Consider the following 26,653-nt stretch of genomic DNA (forward strand, 5'->3'; position numbering starts at 1 on the left):
ATCTTTGCTTTTGTGAGTCTGAGTCTGATTGCCGAGAGTCTGCATGGTTTGACAAGTTTCCACACTCCTGCAGCAGAAGAGGTATTTTTGCTCAGTTTGGACAGAAGCACTTGCTTCCCCAGAGGGATTTGCTGCCTGTAGTCAAGCTGTTTCCCAAATCTGAGCCAACTCTCCCCAGCTAACCAGCCCCTGGCCTGGTGGGGAAGCAGGGCAAATCTTGAGCTACTGTTGGTTTTGTGGGCTGGGTGGATGTTGCAGCACTCCAACCTGCTCCAGGCAGCACCCTCAGCTTCTTGCAGAGGTCCTTCTCCACACCAGGCTCCAGGTTTCAGCAGGAAAACAAACAGGCAAAGGAGACCGGTTTTACTTATTGGCAAGACCAAGGATTAAATTTTGGCTCTACAAGCCGAGGCTCAGCGTGTTGAGTCCAACCAGGATGGGGAGCTGCTCCTTGATCTGTCCCTCTTCCACCTCCTGGGGACACAGAACCTCTCTGCAGAAGCAATCCTCTCCCTCACCCCGTCCCAGGCGGGGTGGTGGCATCTTTGACCCCTTTCTTCCTCCAGACATCGCAGCTTCAGGGACAGTGCCTCTCTCCCTTCAGCAAATGTAAAATGACGTGCTAATGTCACGGCCTGTCGTCTCCGTGCTTTTGATGACAGCACGCATCATGCTCACCTTGATGCTTCATCATTCCCACAATTAACGCAGGATAGCCTTTGGCAGCTCCCTGACCATCATCACGCTGAGCTTCCACGTTTCCAGGCAGGGTCTGGTCTGGGCACCACATGCACCAACTGCTTCACCTCCTGGCCTCCAGACAAACTAGGACAGTGCGTGCTGTAATACCTTGGAGATAAATTTTTGTTCTGGAAAGCTTCTTTTAAATGCCCTCTCACCCCCAAAATCTCCCTTTGAAGGTGAAGGGACCCTACCTGCCTGCTCTCTTCAACACAGGAGGTGTGGAGACGCCTGGTCCATCCTGCCCGTGGCTCCCAGTAGAGATGGAGCAGATCTCTGCACCTCAAACATCAGTAACCTCGAGACCCAGAACCAAACGTGGGCCTGCAAAATGTCTTCCAATTATCAAAGACGAAACAAAACATCACAATTCAATGTCTGTGAACTTCAGCATCCCTCAGCATGTTTGTCCTCCAGAACGGGTTATCTGGTGGAAGCCTGTCACCAGTTCCCTGATTGCCTCTTGCTTGTGGTGTGATATTTCTTGCCAATGCAAGCCAGGCCCCCAGTTGTAGGGGCACACGTCAGCTAGCCAGGTCTTTTTTTGGTCTTGGCAGTCTACGTGCTATGACCTCGTGGCCTCTTTTTGTTCAGAACTTGCTAAAATCACCCCGAAAATAATGATTGGGACCTTAGCGGAGGGGCGAGTTTTCATCTCCTGTAAGATGCAGAAGAGCAGAGGAGATGTCCCAGGTGTTACATTGCTGTGTTCATCCTAACCTTGAAGTTTGCAGCTCGTGGTGTTGCAGATGGATGCGATCCTTGCCATCAATCTCATTTGCAGCTTCACTGGTAAGAGCTGATTGCGACGATAACGAAGCCAAGTCTGACTCATCAGTACCTGGAGGAGGAGCAATGCCACCCACAGCGTGCCGGCAGCGATTTTACTCCTGATCTGGCTCTGCTGGTGAGATGGATTTGAAGCTCTCCAGCCAATCTCCATCTTACCGCTTTGCCTGGCATTTTTGGACCCTGCAGTAGCTCAAAGCATGGATTGTATGTCAGCGAGACCTTGCTCATAGTCTGAGGTTTTCATCAATTTATCTCAAAAGGAGGAGGTGGCAGCCTAAGAGAACTTTCTTTAAAGATTACGAGGTGCTAATGTATGTCAAGTCAGCATGTGTGTTTGAGAGCAAACCGTGTTAAACTGTTTCATCTCACCAGCCTCATGGGCTGTCCCTACTCCTGGGCATGTTTTGGAGCTCCAGTTTCAAATTCATGCTGGGATAGAAAGTACAGAAGGAGTTGCGTTAAGACAAGGGTTGTACTGTACTGTGTGCTGCATGAAATACCAAATTGGGAGCAGCATCTCCCTCCTTAAATATTTCATCCAGGTTTTGAAGCCAGATGTGAATAACCTCCATTCACCTATGAGCTCACACATCCCTCACCTCCTGAATCCAGCTGGCACGGCCAGAATATTAAAAGCCGCATAACTCTGCGGCTGCTTCAACAGCCTTTGCTGTGTTTGGAAGAACCTTTGCACCAACTGATTGAAAAGCGTCTGAAATTCCAGCAGCTGCACGTTGGCCGAGGAGCAGCCGACGTCGTTGCTGGGAATTTATAGTCGGCTCGTTTTCTGGTAACTGGCTGGCCAGATGCTTGCGGTGCTGCTCTATGCTCCTCAGGTCTTCCCGTCAGGTGAGCATGAGAAGAGACGGAGATTTTGGGGGCCAGCGCCTGGAGGAGACTTCATCCCCCTCTTGCTCCTAGATTCCCATTGCCTTTAGCAAGGAAAGTTTGCCCTGAGATGCAAGGAGACATGCTGGGTGCCCTTACTTGCAAGTGTTTTGAAAAATAGGAGGCCAGAAGGAATGGCTGATGATCAGGTGAATTTTTTTATTATTTTTCTTGGAGGGGAGAGGAAGAAGTGAGGTGCACAGCGGGTAGAAAACTTCTGGAATTTGTTGCGGTGGGAAGCTGTGGAGGCTGATATTGCTGCATGTTTGGGAAGGGATTAAACAAATTGAGGACAACCAGTCCATAAACATCTCTGAAGTGGATGCGTTGGAGGAGGCCTCCCTGCTCTCACCCCTAACGCAGGGACTGGGTGCTGGGGGGCATGAAGGCATGGACCGCAGGCAGCAACCGGGGTCATGAGCTCTCCATAAACAGCATCTCTTGCTGCCATGGTTTGGAGTACTGGGCTGGAGACACCATTGCTCTGACCCAGGAGGACATTTCTGACCTTGCAGATCTTTCCAAAAGGTCCATGAAGTAGGGCAAATGGACAGGTTTTGCATAGTGTGGTCCTGAAATCTTTGGTTCCTGGGGAAACCTGGAGAAAAGGAGAGTTTCAGCTCCCACAGCACCAGGGATTTGCACAGATGACATAGTACTCGAAGGTTCTCCAGGCCATGGTTGGGCAGGGATGCTACTACCAGAAGAGAAAACTGTTTGCCATGAGGGTCTTTCCCTTGCTCGGCTTTGATCACAAGAACTTGCCTGAAGGAGACCTTCCTTGAGGTCTTCTCCCAACGTCCATTGCCTTTCTCTTCAGTAAACATTAGCTATGTCCTCTTTCAGCAGCGGGGCTCTTCGTTAGGAAGCTTCCTGAGCGTTAATTCCCTTCCATCCAGGGCTTTGCCCCTTGGGGAGGAGAATCTGTAACCATGGATCTGGGTACAGCATCAGGCATGAGAGCTGATGCCTTTCTCTTGAGAAGACACTGGGCGTCGTGGAGGAGGAGGTGCTCTCATTCACGTGCACTTGAGAGGAAAAAGGGATTAAGGAATTCAACACCATAATTTCAGGGCTCGGAAGTCTCATTAAAACTAGCTTTGACAGAAGCTTAATTTTATTGCCTCTCGCTTGAATAAAATTTTTGAGGTCTATTCTATTAAGAAGATTTGTTTCTTTTTCTTTTTCTGAAACCAACATCTGATCCGAATTTTATTAACGCAAGCATCTTAATGTGTACATAGGGGGGTTTTAACGCTGTTTCTTCGAAAACTGCTCAAAACAAAGTTATTTCTCCAGATGTTTGCTGTTACGTTTCGATGCAGAGCAAATGTCTAATAATTTGCTCAGTGCCATGCGTTTTCTGAACGAGCCTGATTATTTGCACATCCCCACAGTGAAGGACTGTTAAGGCAAAAAAAGACCTTTCCTGTGCTCATTGAGCAAATATTGGCAACGAGTACGAACAACATTGGAAAACATTGCCCTTAGACAAAGACTAACACCTCGTTGGTGTAACGAGGTCGTGTGCCTTGTTGGGAGGTGCTGGAGGGTCTCAGCATTGATGGTAGGCTGCTGGGCAAGCATGAAGCCAAAAGGAACGTGGAGCAAGAGTGTGTTTGCTCTTCCAGGAGAGGCTTTAAGCTGGTGCTAGTCCAAAACGCAGCCTGTAAATGCCATCCTGCACCTCCAGGTGCTTCTTTCCAGGTCTCTCCAACAAGTGCTCTCAGGTAAGGTGTCTCTTGGAATAGGTTGGTAGCTGTTGGCACTGTGACCTTCTCCGTCTTCTGGGAGCGAGGGCTCTGTGGGTTCAGATGTAACCAACAGCAATGTGGTAGACAAAAATGTGCCAAAAAGGGCTTTTCTGGGGCTCGCCACCTCTGCCCGTGTGGGCTCTGACCATCTGAGATGAGCGAGGAGCGAGAGCGATGCTTGAGACACGAGGAGGGGCTGCACTTGGGAATGACCATGGGTGGGACAAAGCTATGAGATGTTTAGGATCTGTCCAGGCATGTCTACAGCTCTTCTTCAGGAATAAGCATAGTTTAAGGGACAATGTGGTGTTTCCAGGGTTTGTAATGAAGCTGGAGACCACAGCCATGGAGGGCTTGGTCATCATCTGCTAAACAACTGATTAATGACTCAAAGCTTGATGCGAGGAGGTGGGAGTAGGGCCCAAGTGCAGAGCCCAGACTGGCAGGGACCGGGAGCTCATCTCTGTGGATGCATCTTCATTAATCCTAAAGTGAAGGAGACTTTAATAAGGGCACGCGCGCGTCGCAGTCACCGTTGGTAACTCCTTGTTCACTATTACTGTATTGCAGTTCGTCGCCTTCCGGAGTGTTTGAGAAAGAATATGACATTTATCGGGATTACAGTGCGGAAGGTCAACTCCTCCACTACAGGTAGCCGAAATTTCCCTCCAGTACCGGGGTTGGGGTCTGCAACGCGGCCTCAGCGGTGAGGTGGGGGTGTGGGACAGCCCGCGTGCTACCGGCTGAGCTGCGGGGACGGGGAAGCGAGTAACACCGGTGTTTTCTTTGTGCTCTTCTGATCCTCCTCCCCATCCCCTTCCCTTCATGTGTTATGTTTTTTAGCTTTACTACCACCCTTAAATAAACCTTAAGGTATATTTTGATGGTTCTTTGGAGCAGGGACCATCCATCCCCTTTATGGACTGGTCCCCGTTTGAGTGGTTCCTACCCATGACCAGAAACTGGAGCAGGACAGGAGGAGCACCAGGGCTGTCCGGTGGTGGGGTCACACCTCAGGGTGAGCTCCTGGTCTGCGGGGTTTCATTAGGCTCCATCATCAGTTCAGGAAGGGACAGGACTCACCCGGTGCTGCTGGTCCATCCCAACACCTGCCATCACGGTGGGGTGGTGGCTTAAACATCTCTCCACACTGAAACCAGTTTCTAGGCTCTTTCCTAGGATTTTTGCATTGAATGTAAGCCGGTTTGTGTGGGTATGGATTTAATCCGTTGCCACAGCAAGCCCAGCTGATTCAGTGTACTGTCTCCGTAAAGCCTTGGAGGAGGGAAAGCCTCCTGAGAAACGAAGCCATCTCTTCCAGCCTGTGGGTCCAACTGCTTTTCAGAGTCTGTTGGTAAGATAGATATGAGCTTTCTCTTGCTCGGATCAGGATTTCAGGTGCTAAAGCAAACGACCATCTCCAGTTTTCATGGATTTATGTTGCTAGAAAATAATACGGTGTCGTGCTTGTCTCCGTTACAGCTCAAAATGCCCCTCAGAGTTTGCACAAGTGGTTGAGGTGTACAAATGCCGTGACTTCTCATTAGTACAGATGTGGACTAATGCCTTGGACATGGGCAAAAATCACCAGAATCGATGATGTCTGAGTAGATGATCAGAGGCGGGGAACGATCATGTGCTGGGCTCCTGGAGCCTGGCCCAGCGCCTGCATCGCCGCTTTCAAAACAAGGTTTTTGCCTTCAAAACCCAGGCGGGGATGGATTTAGGGGGGCTGAGAAATTGCTCTTGATACAGCCCAGATGGCTCCTTGGCCACCCTTTCTTGGTGGCCAAAGGAAGCATCTTAGCTGACCCACCTCGTCCTGCCCCGGAGCATTTGGGATATGTCCCTCTTGGTCACCACCTGCCAGGATAGAGGTGGTGGTGAGGCTCTGCAAACTCTGGGACCTCCCCACGGACCCAGACAGACCCGTCTCGCCCTGACCCCATCCCAGCCTGCGCAGGTAGGGTTTTTGGTACCTACTGGCACCATCTAGATCAAATCAGGCAGGAACAGGAAGGATAAACGCATGCCCTGGATGCTTTTACTAATGTAGACCTGCAAACAAGTGGTGGCCTGAAGCCTTTCTCTGTAACACCACATTCATCCCAATTCCTACCTTTAAGACAGCAGGGCTATAGACTACGGTCAAATTTTGGGGGTTTTGGAGTTGATGCCTGCCTGGTTGCTCTGGGCTTTGACAAACACCCCCCGTTTCTGTGCTTTTTTAGAGACGCAGGAGACGTGAAGCACCTCGAGCTCTTGCTTTGCTTTCCGTGCTGGCAGCAGGGACCGGGAGGGCACAATGCTCTGCGTTCCCTTCCCCGGTGCGATGCTCTGCATTCCCTTCCCCGCTGCTCTGTGATGGCACGGGTTGGCCAGCCGGTCCACGTCAGCGTGGTTTGCAGCAATCTCCATCCTGGTTCAAGACACGTGCGAGCGGAAAATCACCCAACGGCGTTGGCTGTGTGCCATCCTGCCGGCCCTGGAATTCACTGCTTCTGCAGTGACCTCCCAGGAGTGTCAGAATTAATTGCCACTTAAGCAAGAGAGGGAAGAACAAGCTTTTGAGGAGGGGAAACAAATAGGGTAATGGTATCTGGTGTTTGTCCCCACCAGCAGAATAGTCACCGGGAGCACCGGGTGAGCTCAGAGAAACCTGCCCATGGACAGTTTCACTCCGAAGCATCCTTTCTGCGTGCTGGGTGGATGCAATTCCCTGTCTGCAGGCAGGAGAAGTGAGGAGGAGTGGAAGGGAGTGATTTGGCAGGCCTGGATCCGCTGTTTGGTTTGGAAACGGGGTTTACAGGTGCCTCCTCTGCTCTGCTGTTAGGCATCGAGCACGCTTCGGTCGGAGGTGGCAGCGGGAGCTGAGCCTGCATCCTTGGGCACAGCTGAGCGAGATGGAGCGGTGACAGGGACACGGAGCAGTGACAGGGACACGGAGCAGTGACAGGGACACGGAGCAGTGACAGGGACATGCCACTCTCTATCCTGAGCAGTTTTTTCTGCAAACGGGGTTAGTGATTTGGCACTGATGGGTTCTGACCCGCTGCCAGCCGGGTGGCGGTGCCGGATACGAGCTGCAATCAGAGACGAGGGACAGTGCGGGTTTTGGGGACAACGGTCCCCACCCGCCAGCTGGCTGATGCCCGTGGCTGCCCAAGCAATTAAAAGATTAAATTTCACTGCGGTTAGCACACATGACCTGTTTGCATCAGCATGTGCTTTGCTGCAGGAGATGCCTCCCATCTTCCCAACCGCAACTTTACCGCCTGTAAAAAGCCACGGACAGCCCTTGCCACCCTTCCCCCAGTCAATTCCAGCCAGGAAGCTAATTAGCAGCTTTGCTTAATTAGCTGAGAGTGGACTTCCTTCTGGAAGAACGGGTCTCAAGTGCCCTCTGTCTGGGGGCTGCCAGTTGAGATGGAGAGAGGAGCCGACACAGCCTGGGGTGGGGGGTTTTTAACCACGTAAGTGCCACGTGCACGCTGCTCTGGCACTCGTAAAAGCTGAAATCAAAGCTCACCGCACGACGGCAGGGAGGATTTCATAGTAATAGGGTTCATTTTAAGGAGAAGGGTGCGTGGCACGGTCTGAAAATCACCCTGCATAAAGGCATCTCGGTTTCAGCTTCTCCAAAACTTAGCTGGCAGCTCTTCCTTGGATGGACCAAGGCTGGGGGACCAAGATCACAGAGGGTGCAAAGGGCGTTTCTGGGGGGACGATGGTGGGCAGCACCCATGGCACGGGGGAGGCCACCTGGAAGCCCAAAGTCTGCCTCCGGATGGCTCAGAGGGATGCATGCGTGGTCCCTCGTGGGAACGGGAAGACCCTTGATGTACCTCTGTCTGAAGTGGCCAAGACCTGGGTGGGAGGACCGCAGTCCAGACACCTCTTTCTGATGCTCAGGGAAAGTTTTTTGGGAAAGGCTGGTGCTCCAGCACCCTTGGCCAGGTTGCAAAGGGATGAGGAAATCTCTCCTCTTCCCCTGTGCTTCCCACGGGCTCATGCTGAGGTGGCGATTGTGAAACAGGCTGGCACCCAACCAGAGCTTTAAAGACTCCATCGTGGTGTGGGCTGAGCCCTCGAGCGCTTCCACCAGAGCAACGCTGTCCCAGCTCCTCCAGCTCCAGCTCTGGGATCCAGCCACTTCCAAACACCGTTCGTGAAATGATCCTGGAGGCTTCACAGTTGGGTGGGAGATCAGGTCTCCAGCCCAACAGCCTTCTCAGGTCCTTCCGACCCTCTCCTCCTCACCAAGTCTTGCGTTAGTCCCACAGGTTTTTCTCAAAGCCAAGATAAGAGGTAGGCAAACAGTGGACTTGGCAGAGGGACAGAGGATTGAATTACACGAGGTGTCTGTGTGTCTCTGGTGGCTGAGGAAGCTTGGTGAGACCTAGGCTGTAGGCCGCTCCCTTCTGGGCATGTGTCCACTCACTTCCATCACCTCCTCCCCTCTGGCTGGGAAGGGAGAAGCTGGAGGACTTACAGATGTTTGGACAAAGTGTGGGAGCAAGGTGGCTTGTGAGGGGACAGCTGTCCTCGCGTGAAGGCTGGGTACAGGCAGATGGAGAAGCAGGAGGTTGGCTGATGGGAGAGAGGTCCTGTGGGCTTCAGCTGGGAGACCACCCTCATCTATGGCATCGTCATCCCCAAGTGCAGCTTTGGGGTTCAGCTGCCTGGCTCACCCCAGGAGCTGCAGCAGCATCCTCAGGAGCAGGCAGGGATTTTTTCCGCTTCCTTGACGGCGCTGGCTCGGTGCTCCCGGCCAACAATTGCTATGAGAGATTTTCTAATATAATGAAGATTAGTGGGTGTCATTAAGAGGATGACGTCTTGCTCCGTCTGTCTAGAAGGCATTTGTAGGAAAGCCCTTGAATCCAAATCCCATCGAGACAGGCAATTACGATAACCGTTCTTAACCCTTTCCTCTTCATTCCTTCTGGTTTGTGGTCCCTGGAGCCCAGTTGCTTAATGTCCTCATTTTTCCTACCATGGTCCCGTTGAGAGGGTTGAACTCTGCTAATCCGTGCAGTTGCTTTTGTCAATACGTCTGTTTCCCATGTGGGACAAATCCCATGTCCCTGTTGTTGTCCCTGTGTTGGCCAGTCAATGGGTGGAGTGTCCAAGGCTGCTATAGCGGGTCTTCAGATCAGAGACCTTCAACTTGCTCCTCTGAATTTGTCTCCTCTCCCAGCACACAGCTGCTCTGCTCCTGTGACCCTCTTTGTTCCATGCTGCTGATCGGGTAGATGTCATGTACCACGTGCAGGTGGTCGGGGCTTTGTGGCCACCAGGAAGATGCTGGAGCTTCTTGGTGGAGGGAAATGCAGTGTATTGGACATGGAGCACAGCAGCAAAGCATTAATGACCCTCTTCTCCCTTTCTGCTCCCTGGGAAATGGGAGGTTCATTTCTTGGGGACTTGCCAAGAACAGAAGAACCAGACCTAATAATGTGCCCCGGTCCCTGCTGTAGGCTCCTTTGTTCTGAGAGAAGTTGAGAAATCTGCTCGCTTGAGTATGCAGTGTCCAGCTCTTAGGGACACTTCCAGTTTGGCTTGGCTGTTTGTTCTGTAACTTTTAGGTCAGATGTGGAAGCAGAGGTCAGTGGACTGTCCTCCAGCGGTGGAGCAGCTGGAACAGCTCCTCAGGGCCTGGGCTTGCTGCTGCCATGTGAGCCCCTGCCTGTCCACCCCTTCTTTCTACTCCCAGCTGCAGCGATGGCAACGTGCATACTTCAAAGCTGTGGAGAAACCCCTGTTCTGTGCTTCAGAGCTGGAGAAGCTGTGGCCACCCACTGCGAATTGTGTCTGTGCCTGGTTATATCTCCAGCTCTGCCCTCTCGCTCACCCTGGCTTTGTCTCTTTGGTAGAGAGGTAGGATGTCCAACCCATGAGCAGGGAGGAGTGGATCCTGTTTCTGCTGGGGATATGTTAGGAGAGCGGGACAGCAACTGCTTCATCTGCATGGGATCCTTGTAATGTTCTTGACGTGGTCTTCCTCACGTTGTCCTGGACCTTCCCAGCCAGGAGAGTTTAAAGAGGTCTTTGATATTCTCATGGTTTTCAACATCTCATGGTCAACAGAAGTCACTTCACAGCTGACCATCTAGCAAAGCAAGTATGGAAGTGAGGAGAGAATTGGGGGTTGGCTTCCAAAAGACCTGGCACCATCTCTCTGATAGGTGCACAGAGCCTCATGTGGCCCATCAGGCACCTGAGGTTTCGGAGTTGGTTGTGTGTCTGTCTGCTGGGCAACCTGTTTTGAGACATGGCTGCAGTTTGCCACCTTTCTATGGTTCTCTTCACCTCTTGGCTCTCATGCGGGTTGTGTGCTCCAGATGTTGCTAGATTAATTCTCTAGCCATGGGAGCGTTTAGTGTCCAACTCTTGCACTGACCATGTTCAGCCCTTCTCCATCTGGGCACAGAGTAGCTGATTGTTGGTGCCGTGGTGCCTTCACATGGATGCGGGGAATGGGTTTAATTTGCACTGTTGGCAAAGAGGTTACGTGAGGCCAGATACCAAATTCGGGAGGAGCTTGCAAGAAGCCTGGGGCAGAGGTGAGGAGTCACCACATCAGACTTTGAAGGTGGCTCCTGCCAGCTGGCCATGCACTGGGTATGTAGGAACAAATACAGCCATGACACCAGGGAGGAGAAGATCTCCAACCCCTTCTGGTTGCACCTCTGAATTCATCTGAGCTTCCTGAGGAAGCCCATATCCCAGAGCCACCCTGGGGACAGGAGCTCAGCATCTCTGGGCTGAAGCTCCCTTCGCTGCCGGTGTCAATTTTAGCCAAGGCGGCTGGGAGGCCACATTCCTCTTCCAACGATGACAAAGATGCATCTCAAGTGTGCCCACAGACATTTGCTGGCCGAGAAGACACCTGCCCAGCAGAAGTGGCGTGGTGGCTGTCCCAGCTGTCCCACACAGGGACACGTGCTGCTGCCAGCTGCTCGATTTATCCGCCACCTCGTTCTGCTCAGGCTTCATCATTTACGGCTGTGAGTTAAGACCTCAGCTTAAGGCGTTTCTGTAAATAAATGTGCCTGTTCCTGGTATTTAAAGGTAAATATGTTGCCTGGTTTCTTTAGAAGTAATGAGGAGGCGCAGACCTAATACCAGTGATTTCTTGGAAGACCGTGACATTAAAATCCTGTATTTTGGAGCACAACTGAAGAGTGGCTTGGAGGATTCATCACTGTTCTCGGATGTACCGCTGTGGTGTAACCTCCTGGGCTGGGACTTCTGCCCCAAGTCCTCTAAGTCTCCATGGGGCAGAGGGGAGTCAATCCCAGGCTCTCCCTTCCTCTCCAGAAGGAAACAGCTGGTGTTTCCTTCTCAAATATAACTTGGAGCCTGGACCGTGGAGCTGGGAGCAGTTTCCTCCACGCTCTTTGCCACAGCCTTGCACTTCTTCCATGCTCAGCCAAACACTGAACTGTAGTCTTGCTTTGAAAAGTGAACCACCATCCTTATCCTCAGTGTGAGCTGGGTAACTTATCTCAAATGCGTGTGCGTAGTGCCTAAGTGATGGACCTATAGTGTCCCTCTGAGCCAAGACCAACCCTTCCTGCTGAAGGGCTTCCAGCAAAGCTCCAGCTTCCAGGACCTGTGCTTCAAAGCCAACGTGCTACTGATGCCAGTACCTGGTGGCTCGCACACAAACCAGGGCAGCAGATCTAGCTTGGCTCTGTGGCCAAAAGCTCTTCTCCAAGAGGAGAAGCTACTCAATCAGCCTTGCCACAGCCACGGTAGCAATCAGCAGCTTCCAGGTCACCCATCTCCTGGGATGGAGGTGAGCCCGTGGGAGGATGAATGGTCCTGCGCATCACCCCGACACCCAGCGTCTGGGCTTGGAGATTGGTCTTGTCGTAGTCCTTGGTAGGTGGCTGATCACATCCCAGAGCCTGGTCAAAGACACAGGAGAGGTCTTCTGGTGGGGAAGAGCTGGGGGAGGTGGCACCAGGCTGCAGACTGAGCCCGGGGGTGTTCATAGCAGGGATGAAAGACTCAGGTTGGAAATAGCAAGAGGATGAATGGCTTCAACTTAGCGAAGGGGGGAGGGCTGCGCTCCGGGGCATGTGAAATCTGCTCGGGATAGGCAAGAGCTAAAAATCACCATTGTAGGAACTTGTTGTCATGCTTACGGAGACAAAGCGAGCAGATCCCCTATTGATCTGCTATTTAAGGAAATGTCACTTCTGGTCTCTTTGTATTTTGCAGCTAATTCCTCTTAGGGATAAAGGCTTCTCTGTGTTCCCTTCTCCATGTTCCCTCCTCCCTCTCAAAAAAAGAAAAGTCTCGTCTTGTTTCAGTGACATTTGGGTTTCAGAAAACAGGCTATTTTGGGCGATTGGTTTAATCATACATCTGAAATGGGGAGAGCAGCCCTGCTTGCCTTCTGGGGATCTGGTGTTCGCCTTCCCACAGGCGTCCGTGCCCTCCGTGCGCGGCGCCTGGCGTGCCACGCCTGCCGGGTTGTGTTGCGGATCTGCCAGCTTGGCAGACCCTGGTCTTGTACTTGCTCCTGGTCGGTTCCTAATGAGACTGATCCTGGGAGGCTCACTGGAGACCTCCCAGCCACCATGGCTTGTCCCCGCGTAGCGTGAGATCTTGCCGATCACAAAGCAAGAGGACAAGGCGGGCGCTGTGGCAGGTAACCGAAGCTAATGCAGACCTTCAGGAAGGTCAACCTGTCCTTCGGCAATGAGCTACCAGCCCATGGCTTGCCAGGGACAGCCTTCCGAGCTCATTTCAGCATTTGCTTATTAGCTACAGCCCACAAAATCCCTTTGCTATGGATTCTTGGCCTCCAACGTAGGGTCTGCAGGGTGGGCTGCAGACCTGTCCACCACACCGTGCTCCACTCAAGGTAACATTCAGAAACTGCTGCTATTTCACTGGAAAATGGGGCTTTCGTTGTCTCGGCGGTGTCTCAGAGCCCTGCTTTTCCCCTCGCTGCTGCAAAAAGTGTGGCTGAAAAATTCTGTGCTATTGGATGAGGTGGGGGGGGACGGGAAGGCTCGTTATCTCCCTCTTGTCTTGATTCAGCTTCCGCTGCTGCTAATTAGAGCGGATGCCATGGGAGCAGCTTTTCCGAGAGAGGAGGAGTTAGCAGCACTCGGGCAGCGAACGTGGGAGGTATTTCATGTAGAGATTTGGTGTTGTGGGCCTGAAGCTAAAAGTGATCTGATAGCGCCGTCCAGAGAAAAGGGATCAGACAATCCCCGAACATTGTAGCCTTCTCCTTTCGTTAAAAAATAAAATAAAATTAAAAAAAAAAAATTATTTAGTCAGGGTGGCTTTTGCTTGCCTTGGTCACAGGTATCAATCCTTCAGTAATATTTTAGTTGGAGAATGAAATCATCGTGTGTGGAGGAGCCTTGTGATACCTTAGACACCCTTCAAACCAAGCTTTGCAGTCAACAGAGATGGGCTGAAGGTTGAGTTTCAGCCTTCCCATCGCTCTGAATTTTCCCCAAGACCAAGCCTGATGTTCAGCTTCCAGAAAACCCCATGTCTCCTGTCGTATCCATCAAATGGTCCTCGTGATCCCACTGCTGGTATTTAGCAGGAGACAGAAAGCAGAGAGCAGCTGTGACGCCGTCCAGTTGATGGTAATGCTGCACCTCCTCCATGGTTCCTCCACAGATGGGTGATCCTCCCCAGAGCAAAGACCAAGTCCCAGATCATCCTGGGAAGGGGTTGGCAGGTTGTGGAGCTGGCCTCCTGCCACGTGGCTCCATCCAGAGCTATCATCTCCCCGTCATCCCACCGGGAGCGGTGGTTGATGTCTGGTATCCATGAACACAGGCAGCGAGATCAGTCCATCTCCTCCTGATCCCGACAAGCGTAAAACCTGTTCAGATTGCAGTTCCTCTTGGTTTTCCCCGTCGGAGAGATGTGACAGCCCATCCCAACCAAAGCTAAAGGAGGACGAGAGAGGGAGGCCTGCGGGCGCAGCAAGTGAAGGCAAGGAGGAGAGAAAGGAGAACCTGGAAGGATGAGAAACATACGACAAAACACAAAGCCAAGGGTGCTCCCTGCTGTGCCACGATGGTTTTACACCAGCTTTGGGTACGGGGTGCAGCCTAACCAGGATTGCTCAGCCCAAGCCGTGGCTCAGCTCCGTCCTGCCCCATCCAGACCACTGCTAGGACATGGCCCAGTCTGGATTTGACCACAGAAACCTTCTTTTCACCAGGGTTGAACCAGTTTAGCATCACCAAGGTCCGTGCAGGGGTTGGGAAACTTAAGCCCCACACTCACAGTTCTCTCCAAATAACCATTTTATTGCCCAAACGTTGCACATTTCATCTCGCTTACGCTGGTTTCTGTAGGAACTGGTTTTGACCATATCTGCAGGTTTCTTAAAAAATCTTAAAAGTCCAAGGAGGACATGAGATTTCCAGGTATGTAGATAAAGATGGGAACAGGGGCTGCAAGTGTAGAAGGGTTGGAGAGAGCACGGTGGGGTTGCGGGCACGCCTGCAGTGACCCCTAACCTCATGAAAGCTGTAGGCAACGAGTGCTTGAGCAGGAATTTAAAATTTCAGGTACGATGTAAGCTCTGGGATATTGATATAGGTTGTAAGCATGTAATTCTGTATGTACAAATTTTTGGGAACAGCAATACTTGCAGATGAAGAGCAATGAAGTCTTAGGGACGGGGGATTTTATCCTGTCTTCCTATTCCCTAATTTAGCTATAAATAAGTAAAAAGTTGAGTTTTCTGGTGGTGTTTGCACGATTAAGGAGGCTGGACAGCTGTTCTAAGGACAGTTTCCTAGCTGGGAAATTTAGGAGGGATCATCAGAGGCTTCGGTCTGAAGCCCGGACATCTTCTAGGCTTGCTGCGGGGAGCAGACAGGCTCTTCCCAGCTGCCCACCTTTGCCTGCCTTTGCAGGAAGAAATTTGTGTTGCCGGAGCGGCGTCGGGCAGCGTGCCAGGTACAGGGAGGTTTTTTGCCGTCGGCTCATCGCTGACCCGGAGCTTCGCAGTGGGATGCGATCGGCACGGCAGCCGCCCATCCCCGGCTGTGCCAGCGGTACCCAGCTGGGAGGAGAGGGGGGCTGTGCTGCATCCTTCATGCCCATCCCCGGGGAATTGCAGTCGGTCCAGTTTAGCACTGGACGGGGAGTCTGAAAGGCGCTAAGCTCGGGAGGGTGGCGAAAAGTCGCAGGGAGGAGATGCGCCCGGCTCCCGTGGCCAGGGGAGGAAGGTGAGGAAGAGCGAGGGCACGGGGACGGTGGGGACAGCTTGGGGACGGCGCCTGGACGTGGTCGCGTGGCAGGGTGGTGGCGGGGTGCCCAGGGATCCTGTGCTTTTCTGGTGGATGCGAGCCCCGATGCATTCACAGGACATTGGAAACCAATATATTTTAATTAATTATTCAAATTAAGGGCTTTTTTCCCCCCCTCAAGAGGGGAAAACCCATTTAATCCTAGCGCTAAATTATAGCCTTCACCTGCAAAGTTGAAATAACAGTGGGACAAGCAAACATATCTTGAAAAAATGTGTCTGTTTAGGTCGGTTTTGTGAATATTCTTGCTTTTAAATCTCCTTTGGAGAAGCGTTGCCATATCATTCATTTAAAAGCCAGAACGATGCTGTTAAAATAATTGCACTTAAGCCCAGCTGTGACCTGTGATTTATTCACTAGCCCTGCGTTGATTTAATGTAGCTGCCAATCGACTACGTTAAAGGCATCGTGGTAGAAATCGCTAACATAAAAAATAATCTTGGTTGTCGTGACTGTTTTTAAAGGTAAATAGAGCTGTGGATGGTCTTAATTATTGCAGGCATCAAAATAATTCTATTTAAGTGTCAGGGATGGTGTCTACCTGCCCGCAGCAAAGATGCGGTGCAGGGTGAGGACTGCTTGTGTCTCTCCAGCAAAAGCAACTGGAAGCAAAGCAATTCCTAGGCAAGGGAGCTGGGGAGCGTGCAAGGAGCGTGCACGCTGTTCACGGAGCGTGCACGGAGCACGCGGAGCCCAGCAGCCCGGCACCGGAGATTTCTCCTCTCACCTCTGTTGTTGACTTTCCAAAAGCTGGAAGAAGATCAGGGAGGGGGTGTTTGAGCAGGCAGGGAGATTTAAGGGCGTAAGTCGCTTGAGAGCTTTGGAAAAATCCTCCCCTAAATAAACGAAATGTTTCGGTCCACGGAAATTACGCAAATTTACAAAGAAATTGATTTCGCTGATAGATTATTAGAGGGATTTGGGAAGTAGTTTGTCATGGAAATGTATGCAGAGTCGTAAGTAAAATCTTGCCTTCCCCGCAAGGAGAAAATAGCAAAGGGAACCCGGTGCCAAGCCAGAGATAACAGAAATATTTTGAATTTCTGGAGGAGCTCCTGTGCCAGGAGGGTGGCAAGCCTCGGCGGGGCTCGCTCTCCTCTCTAGCAGCATCACTTTTCATTTATTGGAGTCACTGAGCTGCTCGTGGGCACAGTGGCTACAGCAATTTAGCCGCAAAAAGGCCTTTTGCAATATTCCTTTTGCAGGCAGAAAATTCAATTTAGTCTGTAGCAATGCTTTCTAGTCTTTAGCAATAATCCAGGGCAGTACAATGGAGCTTTCAGGTTTATTGGTTGCTGTTACTTAATATTTTGATTGAAAGCTCTACCTTGGCTAGATGATTTGACGGGCAGGGCTGCTTCGCAGAGATTTTTATTCGTATCTGCTGTTGCCAGATGCAGGCTGCTGTCTGAAATATTAACGCAAGCTGCAAATCCAGGAATTAAGAGGTGCTTTCACCGGTTAAAACACCTGGCCTGAGGATGGGTTCCTGTCTGTTTGGGGACAGCGGAAGAGCTGAAGCGTGGGGGTGTGCGGAGCATCACTTGGTGCTCATCTCTTACTGCTTTGTGGTACCTGGTTTTTTAGCTTGGAGGTTGGAAGCTGGTGGGAAAAGGGCATCAGACCGGGCAGCTCTTCCTTACGGAGCTGCTCTTGATTTGCAGCTCTCCCTCCTTCTCCCCAGTCTTCCTCTGCTGCCAGGTCTGCAGGCAGGGATGCGTGCCGAAAACCCGCGGGTGACCGTGGCGGGACAGGGTGAACATCCTTGCAGGAAGAGGAGTCACTGGAAAACATAACGGCGTGGCCGCAAAACCTCCTGCATCTATGGGACATGGTTTAGTGGTGGACTTGGCAGTGTTAGGTTAACGGTTGGACTCGATGATCTTCAAGGTCTTCTCCAACCTGAACGATTCTATGGCTCTATGCAGATGAGGTGCCAGCGGCTGTGGATCCAGGCTCCGCACGCGGGGAAGGAAAAGCTCTGCCGTCCCTGCCACACCTCCCTGCCTGCTCCCAGCGAGGTGTCACTGCCTGCGAGGCAGGTCTAACTCCAACCGTGCTGCGGTCAGTGCCTTGCACCGCGCTTTGCGGTGTTGCCACATCCCTGAGCGTGGCCAGGACTCTGCTCCAGCTGCCACGTGGGTTCTGCTGTCGCCCAGACCATAGATGTCACCCCAGACCACAGATGTGACCCAGACCACAGATGTGACCCAGACCACAGATGGGACCCAGGTGGCATTGGGGGAGCACCACGTTTCAGGGTGTTGGGGGAAGACGTCCCCCCATCTTTCCCTGGTTTTGTCTCTTTACTCAGGTGCTGGCGTCCCCTCCTTTTAGCTGAAGAGGCAGAGAAACGCCAGCAGGTTGATCTCCCGTAGCTTTGGAGATGTCTTGCTCTTTTGCAAATAACGTTGCCAATGCGGGAGAACGGCCACGCGTCCTCATCGTCCTCTGGCCTTTGCAGTCCCACCGGTGTCACCTTGGTGCATCTGGGGGACTTTGGGGCTACTTTCTGTGTGTCCTGCTCTTTCTAACTGTGGCAATGCCAGAGTCACCCGCAGAAGCAGGAGGAGGTGGGACACACTGATCGTGGCTTGTACCGCTCCGGCCGCGTGACTTTGCCGAGTATTGTCGGGGCCGTGTGTCACAGAGGCTTTCCAAGGTTGCTGAGATTTTTATGGCGATGGCTATTGATCACTCCTTGGCGGCCATTTGGCGTTACAGCCTTTAATGACTCCTTCTGCCTCGCTGGGAGTTCATACTTCAAAGCAAGCAAGAGCCTCAACCTCATCTCCAAAAACAAAGCACCCATGGACACGGCTGGAGTTTAAATTACTTGTCTGTGTGAAACAGAAAAACATTAGCAACTTCAGGAAAGGAGTATCAGAAAGGAGAGAGGTAACAGGGACTTGGGCTCTCAGGTGGCCCTGGAGCAGACAGCAAAAACCTTGGCTCCCAATTGTCCACCCATGAGGTTTGGGGGACCCCAAGGAGGCACCTGGAGTCTCCCCTTCCTCTGCGATGTGCTGCAAATCACTAACGAGCCAGTACGGTCTCATCCCAGGTTAGAGAATTAATTGGGGAAACCTGTTTCTGAGCAGTAGTGGGAGGTGGGTGCTGATGCTCGTGGCTTGTGGTCGCACTCGAGACCAGAAACAATTTCTTTACCCGCTGCAGAGAAGGAACTAGCTACCAGGAGAACAATTTGCTTGGTCCTGTGCCACCACAACTTCCATAACGTTGCTTATCCTTCCCTCGTGTGACAAGTCTTGCCGTTGAAAGCAGATGGAGGATGCAAGGAGATGCCAAGAGGAGCTGTGAGATTTGGTCTAGGGTTGCAAAGTGCTTGGAGATGTCTGTGGGCAGTGTCCTCTGCTCTCAGGGGACAAGTCCAGCACAGACGTGGGTTAGTTATGTGTCACCCGGTGGGTGATGGTGCAAGATCCAGCCCATGGGATGCGGAAGACCTGATGATAATTTCCACGGTAGCGGGTATGCCGCTTTGACGGTGCCAAAGCTGGACTGTGCAAGCGGTGGTGGTTACTGACCTTATGTTAACAAGCAGAAAATATGGCCCATCACTTGGCGACTCAAAGACCTTCTCCCGAGGGTCATGAACGTTGCTTGCAAATGATTAAGAAACCCAAAGGCAGCCGGTGCTCACGGCAGGACCCCCGGCACGAGCGGCTCCGGGTGGGACACTCTGCCTGGCTCTGCTGGCAATCCTTGCTGGCTCCTCTGCTTTTTTGCCTCGAAAGCTTTGCAGTCCATATATAAAAAGCAGCTTATTAATGAAGATTAACGACCTTCAGTTGGGCAGAGGAGGAAGAGCAGCAGAAATGGGGAGTGACCGAGGGCTCATGGAGCCCTTCTAGGGGAGGAGACCCCCGCAGAAGCTGCATCCTGCAGCAAAGGAGTTGCATGTATAAACCTGATTATCAGATAGACTCTCAGTAGAATTTGCAATTCTACTTCAATCTCAAAAAAGGCATTTCGGTCATTTTAACCATCAGAAGCACGTACGTTCCTGTACTCCCTGCCTACAGCAGTGGAGGGGTTTTTTTTTCATTTGTTCACGTGAAGAATGAAGCCAAGTTCTGCCCGATTGGGTTTTGTGGAGTTTGGGGTGATTGTAGGAAGAGCTAAGATCTTCTGCAGACAACACGCCCTCCTGCAGTCACTCCAGACTGGGGTGCCACCATCTCCTTAGGTTTCTGCCCTTATGTTTACAGGATCCATTAGATCCTTGGCAGTGAGCAATGGCATCCGTGTGCGTTAACCATTGGATCAGCCACACAGAATATCCCAGGGCTGGTGCTCTGCCTTGGCCACGCTGCTCCGGTTCCTCCCCAAAAGCCCCAGCTGATGCCAGGTTGGCCAAGAGCCTTGGCCAAGACCCTTCTACGTGGTTCAGGCAGGAAAAGCTGCATGTGCAGGAGCAGAGCAGGAGGCTGCTTTCTGGTTACACTGGCTGGAAATCAAGCTTGCGGGTTTTTAGCTTTGACCAGTTTGAAGGCTAAAGAAATTGGATCTGATAAAAGCAGAGTGCAGGACTGAGAGAAGATGCTCGAGTTGCTCCAAAACACAAAGCCCCCCCCACCAGTCACATTTATGCCTATGCTTAATGGGAAAGCCAGCACTGAAAGCATCAAAAAGCACATGAGGACCCCAGAACCGGTGCCCTGCAGCCCCCATGGGATAAGCAGGAGTGTCCCAGTCCGGCAGCTCCGCCACATCACTCCAGGTCTGATTTCCCTGGCTCCTGCCCAGCCTTGGTCCGATTATCCATCCCTTCTTCTTCTTCTAGTTCATCCTCAAGATGCAGGTCCCTATCTGTCCTGGTGGCTGCTCAGCCGTGGTCCTAGCCAGCGGTGTGAGCCAGAGGGGAGGTGACGAGGATGTGCTGGGTACCACAGGGTGGGTTAAGTGACCCAGCCTGTAATTACTGCAGTTAGTAACCATGGTGAAAATAAATGAGTGTCCTCTGTGGCTGGATAATTGATGAAGGAAGAGGAGACCTCGGTTAACATCCATATGGCAGCAGGACGGTGATTCATTGCTGGTGGGGTCGTAATCCCTTCTTGCCCGCTGGCATCGCGCTGCCTCCAGACTCGCCACCCCAGCACTGGTAGGAAATCTGCCCATTGATGGTGGAGCAGCAGGGGGATGAAGTTGGTCCTTGGCACTCTCCATAGCACACCTATCTTCTCACCTCACTCATCGTTAGCTTGTTGATGCTGGGCACTTCAGCCAAGCGTTTCTTGGCGTTTCTGACCTAGCAAAGCTTACCCTCATCACCCTGCCCCGATAGTTTGTGCTGTTCAGGGCATGCTGCTACGGTTGTGGAGGGAGCTTCGGGGGTCTGGAAGGGCTCAATGAGTGGTTGAGATCCAACAACCAGTCTGGAGGGACCAGGAGGGACCCAAACTCATGCAGGTCTTCAACGGCAAGAAGCTGGCAGGAAGCTCAAGTCCTCAGGAGCTCAAAAGGCTGTTACGGAAAGAGAAGGAAGAAACTGTTCCCCACGTCCCCTGGAGCGAGGACAGAGTCGTGGGCAAGCAACAAGCGGCGTGCTGGGAGACGGTGGAGCCTCATGCAGGGAGATATTTATATAAGCCTCCTTGTGGGCATTTTTCTGCAAAACTTGGTAATTGGACTCACTCCACCTTTTTCTGAAGGACAGAAAGGACAAGTGGCTGTGCAAAAATAACTGAGAATGAGAGAGGAATGAACTGGGAGAGCAGCCTGTGCTCCCAGACGTGTCGCAGACGGTGCCTCCGGTATCTTCTCTGCCAGCGTGGGACTCGGCGAGGAACTGATAACACGATGTGCTTCCCTGTGCTTTGGAGACAGCAGCAAACTCCAGCGATGCTTTCGGCACCTCCATAAAAACCACCTCTGCTCTTCCCCCTGAGTGTTCCCTGCCTGGATGGCATCTCCCAAGGACTTGAAACATGGATTGAGCAGATGAAAAACCTCTGTTAGTTGGGGTGATCCATGTGCCACCCCACTGCGCCAGGTCGTGCAGGGGCAGAAGAGCCTCTTCTTGCAGAAACCCCCAACCAGTGGCCATGAAATCTTTTGGACAAGGTGGAAAAGACTGGAGACAACTTGGGTAGCAAAGAGGAAAATCAAAGCATGGTCTTAAGCAGGTAGAAGTGGGGATGGCAGCATGAGCTGGCCAGAGCTGGTGGCTTTGCTGCCCTCTCAAAGAAACAAGGAGCCATCTTCAGCCTTCAGGATATGATGCAGAAGATCTCATTGTACATGTGCTTCCACAAAAGCAGGAGAGAAGGTTTAATTCTTATTTAATGTGGTAACTTGGCATAAGGAGAGGTGCCTCCACCTCTCAGGATCCATGAGATCCAATGAGAGTGGTGGGTGGTGAGAAGTGTGCATTGGGCAAGACGTCAAATGGGGTGTTTTGGCACCAGAACTGGAGCCAAGGCTGGTGGGTTGTTCAGCGTGTCCTCTGAGAGCTGTGCTGGCAGTGGGGCGTCTGGAGATGGCGCGTGCTGCCAAAAAGGAGTGGGAAGGCCCTCTTCTGCTGGGCATCGACCTCCCTCATCTCTGGGATTTCATCATGAGAAGAGGCTCCAGTGACATGTAATCGATGAAAGCTGTGGGTCACCAGGTTCAAGAGATCCAGTATGGAGTTGGCAGTAACTCAGAGTCTCATACTGTCGACTGCTTCATGTGGATGGGAGCAGAAGCATGAGCCAACTCTTGGGCCAACTCTTCATGGTGTGAGGTCACTGTGTCCCTCATTGGAGACACCACGGGTTGGGACAGCCCTGGAAAACAAACCTGAGCCAGGTGACAAGGCTGCAGCTGGTGGTGTCCGGCTCCTGCCCTTCCTGACAGGCACATTTCCCACCAACGGGCTCCACGGAGCACAGGAGAAGGGTTGGTCCCCAAAGGTCACCCAACGTTTGGGGGAGAACAAGGTACAAACCACATCTCTGGTGTGCCTGCAGTCTGGAGAGTGACAGGGACGGAGGCATCTCTGTCCAGCTCCAACGTCACATCCTACTGCTGGGAGATTTGTTTCCTGGCTCTTGACCAAGTTTACGATGATGTTATGAAATTATTTTCTCCTATTCCCCATCTGACAGCAGCGCACTGGCAAGGTGGTTGGCAACGTCCCAAACGAAGTGATAGTTGCCTTTGAGGCTGGAGCAGCGTAGACATGTCCAAGGCTGAAGCCCAAGCTTGGCTGAAGTTTTGCTCCTCCGAGTATTTGATACTTTTATTTTGTGAGGAGGTGGTCCCTTGAGGTAGTGAGTTGGTCCAAGCCTTCATGTCCACCCTCCTGTAGAGGGGCAGTTTTTCCACAGTGGGTGATCTGCCAGCTCAGAGCTGCCTCAGGAGAGGTGGATTCATTTGAGAAGGGTTGAGTTGCTCCCCACCCCTTGGGCTTTCTTCCTCACCCCAAGACACTGAGCAGCCCTGAGGGGAAAGTTTGACCAGCCCAGATGGAGCACAGCCGGCCTTGCCGAGGTTGCACAGCTCCCTGCAAGCCAGTCCCAAGGAGTTAATCCTGCAGGGCCAAGATTATCTTGAGATTATAATCATTTCTGTCCATGAATTATTAATAAAGAGGAAAAAAAACCTCTTCGATTCATTGCAAATTGCAATGAGGGTTGAAATGGAGATGTGCTGCTGGAGCATCGGTGATGGGAGACCCAGCTTTGCAGGATGAGTTGTCATTTGGAGGAGATGTCACCCACCAGGACTATCAAATACCTTAACGAGAAGGTGGACTTCAGGCAGAGGTGAAGGAGGTCTCCTCCTGGCTCTGGTTGGAGGCTCCAGGATTTTTTTCACTTGTGGATGAGCTGGTTGCCGCTGAGCCCTGCTCGGGTGAGCTCCTGGTGCGCTCGGCACGTTTCCCGGCTGAGCTTTCACCCCTGCTCGTACCGGGACTGCTGCAGAAGCTGCCTGTTGAGTGGCGATTTGGGGATGATTATTCACATCTCAGAATTAAGAAGGTCCCGGTTGGCACTTGCTCGCACGTGCATGTTGTACGTACGAAAACAGGCTCCATCAGGCAGTTTCCAGCCCGATGCCACGCGGGTTTGGGGTATGCAGGTACAGTCTCTGCAAGTCACGCAACAGCAAGATGCGGCAGGATGCTCAACGTTGAAAGACGTTCAGTGGAAGCGTGCAGGGCGTCATCGCGCGGGATGCGAAGTGGCTGAGGGATGCAGTGAGCTTGAGCATCAAGAAAAGGAAGCCACGGGCACCCACCATCCATCCACGTGGGCCTGCCTGTCCATGGGCATCGTGTGCATCCTCGCAGCCGTGCCGAGATGCTCATCCCATCCAGGGCTGGCCCTAGGGGTTTTTACAGCGATGAAGGGGATGGAGGGCAGCTGCTGCTCTCACCTCCTGCAGTGCTTGTGCTCCATCCCTTTGGAGACCGAGGTGTCCATGCATTGTGCGGGTTTAGGCAGTTGGTAAGCTGTCCCTCCCCTCCCTGCCCCAGCATGTCGGTACTCCGCTTCGGTGCTGCCAGAAGTAGCTGCCCCGTGGCCTTGGGGTACAAGGCAACGGGGGTTCGCATTTCGTGGGGCTGGGACATCTTTGCACAGGTCGGGGTTGTGTTGTCAAACGCCCCCTGAGCGATTTAGCATCCCCGCAGGAGCCAAACCACGGGCAGAGGTTCAGTCCCCTGCCCCGTCCTCCCATCGCGGGCTCCCTCTGCAGCAGAGGGGGCAAAGCCCGAAGGTTTTTCCTTCCAAACGATGCTTGGGATTATTATTTTTTTCCTGGTTTGAGCATAACGCAGCTCCAACTGGGAACCGGAGGAGGGTGTTAATCCTGGGCAGGGGGGTGGATGGAGGGGGTGAGATGGGCTAATCCTGGTTGCTGCAAGGAATGGAAAGCAAGAAGAGGTGGGAGAGACGGGGCTGTGCGTAGGCAGCTTCTCCTTCTCGCCCTGGGATGGGAGATCCCAGCAAGGGGCCGGTCCCAGGTGGGGACCGTGGTGGGGTCCGTCCCCGCTCCCTGCAAGGACTGTGTTCCCGAACACCCATGAAACTGACCCAAAGGTCAGTCTGTCCCAAGGCTTGTCCCCAGCGGGTGGCCATGCTTGCTCCTCCATCGCCGTTTGGCTCCAAGAAGTACCAAGGAACGAGCAGGGAGGGCTGATTCAGGGCTGTCTCCTAGAGATGTGCTCCAAGGGGTGTCATCACTTTTCGGGGCTTGGCTTTCCAGCCTGTGCATCCTTCATGCACCCTGGGGGTTGCTGAGGTCTGTGGGAGCCGGGGAGGGCTGCAGGCTGGTGCCGCTGCATCTGGGATGGTGGCAATGCCCTGGTCTCTCCATCACCAACGTGCTCTTCACCTGATGGGAGAGGCTTGAGGCGCTTGGGCATGTCCATCCTTTGGGCTCTGCTGCAGCCGAGGGTCTGGGGGGTCCCTGGGCAGCAATACAGGGGCGTCTGTCCACCTGTGGGCATGGGGGGGCTTCGCTCGCTGATGGCGGCGCTGTGTTTCTCCCTGCAGGACGTCATCCCTGCGATGGAACGCCGGCACCAAGGAGAGGATGCTGATCAAGGTGACCGACCGCGAGCCCAGCTTCCTCATGCACCAAGGCAACGGCTACGCGCCCGAAAACCAACCGGGCACCCGTTCGCGGCGACCCTCAGGGGGCCAACAGTCGCCCAACCTACAGACCTTCGCCCCCGACACCGACAACTCTGTATTCTTCCCGGAGAGGAAGCAGTCGCCCTTCTTGAAGAGGGCTGAGCATGTGGGCAGCTGCTCACCGCTGCTCGGCCGGGGTGACTCCTTCTGCTCCCCGCTCCAAGCCCAGCACCGCAAGCACTCCAGCGAATCGCAACCCTCCTCGCCCCGCTACGCCTACGAGCCCCCCCTCTACGAGGAACCCCCCATGGAGTACCAGGCTCCCATCTATGACGAACCCCCCGTGGACATGCAGTACGAAGCCAGCGGGAGCTACAAAGCCGGCTCGCCGCAGAAATCGCCCATCCGTAAACCTCACCCCTTCCTGCAGTCGCCCAAGCAAGGCTCCAACTCGCCCTACCAGCAGTTGGTGCTCACCAAACAGAAGTGTCCCGACCGGTTCATGAGCCTGGAGTACAGCCCCGCCGGCAAGGAGTATGTCAGGCAACTGGTCTACGTCGAGCAGTCGGGCTCCAGCCCCAAGATGAAGACGGGGTTGAGGCACAAATATTCCCCCAACCCCATCGGTGGCTCCTACTCGCTGCAGCATAGCCCCTGCCTGGTCCGGGACCAACGCCTGGACATCAAATCAGGTGACTACAGCAGCATGGAGGGACCCGACTTCTGCCCTGGCCCAACGGGTGGCCAGGTGGCCCAGGGCGAGGACTCCATGTCGTGGTCCAGCCAGCAGGACACCTTGTCCTCCACCGGCTACTCGCCCTCCACCAGAAAGAGGAAAAGCCGAAAGCCTTCCCTATCCCATGACCCCAACGCCTCCTCCACGGATGGCTCAGGGGACCGGGAGGTGTTGGGCGAGCAGATGCTGGGTGAGGAACGAGCCACCCCGGGACCCAACAGGTCACCGATGAACCGTACAGAGAGCAAGGCGGCAGAGGCGGAGGCGGCGCGGGGCTTCCCCGAGCCCTTCCTGGCACAGGCACGCCTGGCTTGGGAAGCCCAGCAAGCCCACTACCACATGAAACAACGGAGCAGCTGGGATTCCCAAAAGGACGGTTCGGGCTACGAGAGCGACGGTGCCCTCCCTTTACCCATGCCGGGTCCGGTGGTGCGAGCCTTCAGCGAGGACGAGGCGTTGGCGCAGCAGGAGAACAAGCACTGGAAGAGGAACACCTTCGAGAAGCTGGGCTTCCCCCAGATCCTGCTGGAGAAGAGCGTCTCCGTGCAGACCAACCTGGCCTCCCCCGAGCCCTACTTGCATCCATCTCAGGTAATGTCCTCGGGGATGTCCTCAGCGTTGGGGGGCTTCACTGCATGCCCCGCACCGCCAAACCCTCGCCCACCGTGTGGCACCTCCTCGGGTGCCGCACCAGGTTGGGCAGACCACACCACGTGGCAGCGTGGCGTCCCTGCCACCCTCCCAGTTAAAGCTCCTTCTTCTTGTAAAGCTGGTTTAAATCCCTGCCTCCGCTGCAGATCCAGCGGGATGGTCCTCAGACGATCCCACACCTTCATAGCC

The 26,653-nt window shown here is 53.2% G+C and overlaps 1 protein-coding gene across 4 annotated transcripts in view; it reads left to right on the plus strand.

Moving 5' to 3' along the window:
• The window catches only part of ARHGAP39 (Rho GTPase activating protein 39), a 152,031-nt gene that overhangs the window by 108,270 nt on the left and 17,108 nt on the right, over window positions 1-26,653 (plus strand). For 3 of the 4 annotated variants that reach the window (XM_075495405.1, XM_075495402.1, XM_075495404.1), the window contains exons 3-4: window positions 4,746-4,826; window positions 24,997-26,404. In XM_075495405.1, coding sequence (XP_075351520.1) covers window positions 4,746-4,826; window positions 24,997-26,404 — 1,489 coding nt within the window. The remainder of the gene's footprint in view (window positions 1-4,745; window positions 4,827-24,996; window positions 26,405-26,653) is intronic. The other variant, XM_075495403.1, reaches the window with a different exon arrangement.

The sequence above is a fragment of the Mycteria americana genome, chromosome 2, assembly GCF_035582795.1.
Source record: "Mycteria americana isolate JAX WOST 10 ecotype Jacksonville Zoo and Gardens chromosome 2, USCA_MyAme_1.0, whole genome shotgun sequence".
NCBI classification, from domain to species: Eukaryota; Metazoa; Chordata; class Aves; order Ciconiiformes; family Ciconiidae; genus Mycteria; species Mycteria americana.